Source organism: Oculina patagonica, chromosome 1, assembly GCF_052425735.1.
Source record: "Oculina patagonica isolate OP01 chromosome 1, crgOcupat, whole genome shotgun sequence".
Taxonomy (NCBI): Eukaryota; Metazoa; Cnidaria; class Anthozoa; order Scleractinia; family Oculinidae; genus Oculina; species Oculina patagonica.
In genome coordinates, this window is record NC_135758.1 from 29143728 (window position 1) to 29149483 (window position 5756).

The window sequence follows — 5756 nt, forward strand, 5'->3', positions numbered from 1 at the left end:
CCGGGAAAATGAGATTTGGGTCACTGGGACCTGGAATCACAAACAATTAAACAATAGCACTGGGACTGGGATTTAATAATCGAGAAAACAGTAGGCTGGGAAATGGGATTTTATATCCCTCCCTTCAGGATCCTCTGTATAGTTGACGTTTGCAACACAAAGGGCTGTGAAAATAGCTGTGAGGGGCGGTGTTTACCTAATTTCATGTCAAAAATCTCTTAAAAATTTAAACTGTTAACTTTGACTACCTTTGTATATCAAAAGCGCTCACTGTACGAGTTTAAAAAGACTGAAGGGGGAATAACGTCGGTGCAAATGGGATTTTAGCCGATTCCAAACACCGTCGTTTAAGTTTCACCATGACGGCACACTCACGGCAGTGAAGCCTAACAAAGCGAAGAGTTTCGCATTTTTATCTCGAATTTTTCTTCCCACATCTCGCATTTTTATTTCAAAGCTCACATTTTCTATCTCACACTCGCATTTCAAGTTTCACCTCACATCTCGCATTTTTATCTCGAAGCACACATTTTCTATCTCGCACCTTGCATTTTTATCTCACATCTCGCAATTTTATCTCAAACCTCACATTTTCTAACTCACACTCGCATTTTTCATCTCACATCTCGCATTTTTATCCACATCTCGCATCTTTATCTCAAAGCTCGCATTTTCTATCTCACACTCGCATTTTTCATCAGTCACATCTCGCATTTTTATCTAACATCTCGCATTTTTATCTCAAAGCTCACATTTTCTTTCTCACACTCGCATTTTTCATCAGTCACATCTCGCATTTTTATCTCACATCTCGCATTTTTCATCTCACATCTCGCATTTTTATCCACATCTCGCATTTTTATCTCAAAGCTCACATTTTCTATCTTACACTCGCATTTTTCATCTCACATCTCGCATTTTGATCTCACACCTCGTATTTTTTTATCTCAAAGCTCACCTTCTATCTCACACTCGCATTTTTCATCTCACATCTCGCATTTTTATCTCTAAGCTCACGTTTTCTATCTGGCACTCGCATTTTTCATCTCACATCTCGCATTTTTATCTCAAAGCTCAAGTTTTCTATCTCGCACTCGCATTTTTCATCTCACATCTCGCATTTTTATCTCAAAGCTAGCTCACATTTTCTATCTCACATCTCGCATTTTTCATCTCACATCTCGCTTTGTTCAAGATCATTGGTTTCTCAGTCCCAGGCCCTGTTGCTCCCATCTCCTGAAAATAATCAACAGCTGGTACATTTTAAATGAGCGTTTATTTAACCTTTAACCCACAGCCAGTAGATTGGCAAATCTATATAACTTAATCTGCCCAAAAACACAAGAAAGGACTCACAAAAAGCGAAAAAACTCTACAGTGTACAAACACTTAATCCAGAGTTAAAATAAATTCACGTGTGAAGGAAAAACTACGCATGTCTTGTAGTCATCGGAAATGGAACCAGTTTACAACAGAAAAAAATATAACCATGAAATCAGACGCTAAAAAGGCTTCAATAACGCATATGCATTTTAAGGACCACAGTGTAGTCGGGACAGATTTTGTTTTAGAAAAAGCTAATCAAACAATACGGCCTATTATTATCCCTATTACGCTCTTCTTGGCAGCTCTTTCGTTAAGACGAAGAGTCTGAGAATCTTCTCTTAGTTTGCTAGCTTGGCATTCCAGCACGCCAGGCACCAACTGCAGCCACGCTTACGACGGCGAACATTTTTCGTCTTGTCATAGCAGCCCTCAGATTCCTTGAAGTGAACCTGCAGTCCCACCTGGCATTGCTTCATGTTGGTTAAGTCTTTGCTTTCAATTTCCTTGTTGATCTTCTCAACCAACTCCCTTCCAAAGATATCTAAAACAGGTCAGAAAAAGTATTTCATTTATATTAAAAAATACTCGGAAAAATACGAAAACTACGACTTCATTTTTAACTCGGAAAATTCCGAGTACATGACAGGGCCAATTTCACTCCTTCCCTCCCTCGTTTCCTGTTAAACATAGGCACGCAATGCGTGCAAGAGCAGTTTTAGATTCTTGTTTCATAGTTAATGTTTTTTTTCGAAGTATTCGAAGGTTGAATAGGATTTACCTTTTGGCAGCAAAGTCTGTAACTCTTGGTCAATCTCCCGCAGCTGAGAACAGGGTACTTCCTTGTAGTAGCGGTAGGATTTTTGGTACACTGGTTTGTCGCTCACGGAATCGCTCACCAACTTTGTGGTGACTTCTTTTTTGTAGCCATTACCTTCGAGGTTTGCCTCCTTTAACCGTTCAATCATCTTCTCATCTGATACTTGGAAGTTGGGATTGAAAACTCTCACTTCCATGGATTCTTTGGCTGTTGCATCTGCAAATAAACAGTATAAAATATTTGGAACGGCACAGAAAATAACCATTCTTTGAGTTCGAACATAATACTGCATTCAGGCGTCTGCATGGGTCATACAAAGATAAAAGTAGTTTTGATGTTGAAATAAAAATTAACAGACGATCGATTCATTACTGATCTTCGTTTCGTCAAGACGATAACTCTTGGTGCTTTTAAAGCGTATTAATGGAAATGGAAAGAAACAAAAGAACATACCGACAGTAACGGAAAAGAGGAACAAACCCAACAGGGCTGAGATCAGGTAAGCAAACATCATCTTTAACTGAGTGGAGCGTCTCTCGTCAGGGCGACTCGGCAATCAAAAACTGTTGACGTGTCTTTCTCAAAACCAAAAATGTTTGGTAAAGCAAAGCTCGAATCGTGGCAATTTATTTACTAAATGACGTACGTAATGCTGACGTGTTCAAGAAGGGCGATAAATATTAATAGGATTTTCTAACAGGAAAAAGTCGGTTCCCTCTGCGTGTAAACATGTACCGGAAGCAGATGACGTGGAGCAAGAGACAGGAAATAGTACTACGTAAAACAAGCAAGTATCAAAACAACATGACTCAAAATCAGTGATAATAGAATGTGTTCCAATTTGTACTCGGTACACCAGAAAGATTAAAGGAAAATGCGTTAGAAACTGAATAAAGAACGACTGAACTCACAAGAAGTGATTTTTCATACCTCCTTCCTAGCTGTTTTGGTTTCCTGTGTATTCACCTTTTTTCAATACGTTTTGTTATAACGGAATATTAAAGGCTGTCAATTAGGTTAATTTATCGATATCAGTAAATCTACATTTGCCACATCGCTTTTAAAAAAGCTCCTTTCATTGCCTTTCAAACTCGTTTGAACTTAACAAATGACCTAAAAATTGTGAACCAACAAAAGACCGAAAGTGTAATGGCCCCGTTTTGATTTGACTGTTTCTCTACAAAAGTGATCAGGTGCGGACCAATTTTGTGACGGATCCGTACCAAAACTTTTCAGAGGTCTGAACGCGCCTTTTTTTTATTTTCCGTTCTCGTTTTATTTGGCGTTTTCAGAGGAATATTTGTATAAACTGATCTCTTCTGATTCTTTTTTTTTCTCTCTTTGTATTAAAGTAGCAGGATATTTGATCGAAAGAAATTCTATTATATAACAGCGAAATTTATAAGAAGCTTTCGCTTTTCCCAAAATCGTAGCTGGGCTTTTTCTCTCCGAAAACAACTTATGATTTATACCCCATATCACAACCAACATAACTACAGTTTTGCATCGTACCTTGAACATATGATGCGGTCTTTATATACGTACAAACCTTTCGAATGCATGGATATAGGTACCCTTGACTAATTCCAAGCTGGTACGCTACTAAAATGTTTATTTTATCAGAGATCTTTTTATGCTATTGTCGGTTTTGGTAGTTTGACAATGATGCCTTCATTCTCACACAATAACTTAAATCAGTGTTCTACTATTTTGTTATATTAAGTGCCACAAGTTACTTTATTTCATCAAGCTTCCTGATATGACAGTGGTAATTTTTTTCCATTTTTCCTCTTATTTATGAACCAATGTTCTATAACGAAGACATTTTTTGATCCAGGAGTTGTGTTTACTGTTAATCACCCAGGTATGACGAACACGAAATTTATATCGTTTTTACATAACCTAATTCAGTCGTTGCCTTAGGCAAGCTTTCAAAGCGGTTGAAAATTTGATCAAACTTATCGAATAAAATTTACTTTCTACTCACAAATCACCTTACTTAAAAACCCGAAACTTCGCATATATACCGCCTGACCGACAGATCGATAGAGCTGAGTCAGTAATTTTTATGACTGATCTATTTTTCTCCTTGTTCGAAAAATGTTTGCTAATCACACAACACAAAGAAACGACTAGAAACTAATCAACTGAAAATGGTTCGTTACTATAGGCATCCACAGGTAGATATTAGAACTAACACAAGCGAGTATTGATGGGGTTAACTCCGACAAAAAAAAAAACCAACTGACAAAAGGTGTCTCTTATCCATGCAAGATAAAAAACGGAGGCAGACAGTCAAAGAGTTTTAACTCTGACTCTACAGACAAATCGCCAAATTAACTTTACCTGTCCTAAACAACGTTTTCGCTAACCTCGCCATCCAGCAAACAAACGTCCGAAATTTTAACTTGAAAAATAAATAAGCTTAAATGGCCCAAAATAGTTAAGCTAGTTTGCCCGGCTTTAGCTAGCCAACAAACTGCTGAAACTATAAACGCCACCCCAAATCTTTTCTCTATTCTCACTGGCATCCAAAACTACACACAGACAAATGCTCCCAAATCCTTTATTAACTAATAAACCAAGAAAACTTCGACCTAGTATAAAGAAATAAAATGTCGCTAGCCTTACCACCAAATTGAAACTGAGAACAGACACGACAAGAATTCAACTCAGTGGATAACAGCTGAGATTGAGGCAAAACTAAGGCAAATCAGTAATTTTCGGTGTTAAGGGAGAACGCATTCTTGAAGGGTCTTACTCAAGTACCACATTATTAACCAACCTGTAACTAAAATAAACGATGCAAAAAGAAATTGTTTCCCAATCTACGGAAAAATTGACCGCTTAAAGAATTCAACTATTCCTTCAGTCGGCTGGTTCGTTAAAAATTAACAGAAGTTGAGCCAGTAGCGACCGAATGACAGACTGGTCCCTTGTCCGCTACATATCATCAGAGAACTTTCGATGCTATTGCCGAGTTTGGATGTCTTCATCTTTACTCAACAAACCTTTATTTGCTTGATTGAGGGACATCGTGTATAAAAAAAATAATTCCATCGAGTCAAGCGACTACCGTAGATAGCCTAAAGAAGTGACCCTTGTTACTTTCAGAATTAGCAAATTTCTTTTTAAGATTGAAAGTTTCGGTGGTCGCGATTTTCAGGTAGCTAAAATGCTTACCATAACTATGCTCAGTGATGAAACGGAAAAAGAAAAGAATTTTTAATTTCTTGTGCTACGTGGCACTTGTAAAAGGCCGGGTACCATAACTATGTAAGTCAATCCATGGCCATCTAATAAAAGAAAAAAATGTTTTAAATAAAATATCGCAAAAGCAATCGGCAATCGGTTTGTTTTAAATGTAAATAAGTATACAACATCAAAACAGAGTAACACTTTGGAATAAGGGTAATCTAAAACAAATCGGATCTGTTTGGTTCTCAAGCTTCCTGTTCTGTCTGATTGCCATTATTTCTGACTGACAACAGCAAGTCACATTTCTGGTCACTCTTTCAGTGCTCGACCATAACTAAAAACTACTTTTCATCGAGCTTCCCGATATAATGACTCCCCAACTCAGAACAACAACAACACGTTTCTTTACCGCTTC

The 5756-nt window shown here is 37.6% G+C and overlaps 1 protein-coding gene across 1 annotated transcript; it reads right to left on the reverse strand.

The window, feature by feature from the left end:
• Positions 1-1257: 1257 nt before the first annotated feature.
• On the reverse strand, positions 1258-2766 carry LOC144649713 (uncharacterized). Its single transcript, XM_078509280.1, has 3 exons — positions 2597-2766; positions 2105-2359; positions 1258-1867 (listed from the first exon to the last, which is right to left on the reverse strand). Exons 1-3 carry the CDS (start codon positions 2655-2657, stop codon positions 1665-1667), a joined length of 519 nt encoding a protein of 172 aa, XP_078365406.1. The 5' UTR covers positions 2658-2766; the 3' UTR covers positions 1258-1664.
• Between the last annotated feature and the right edge of the window lie 2990 nt (positions 2767-5756).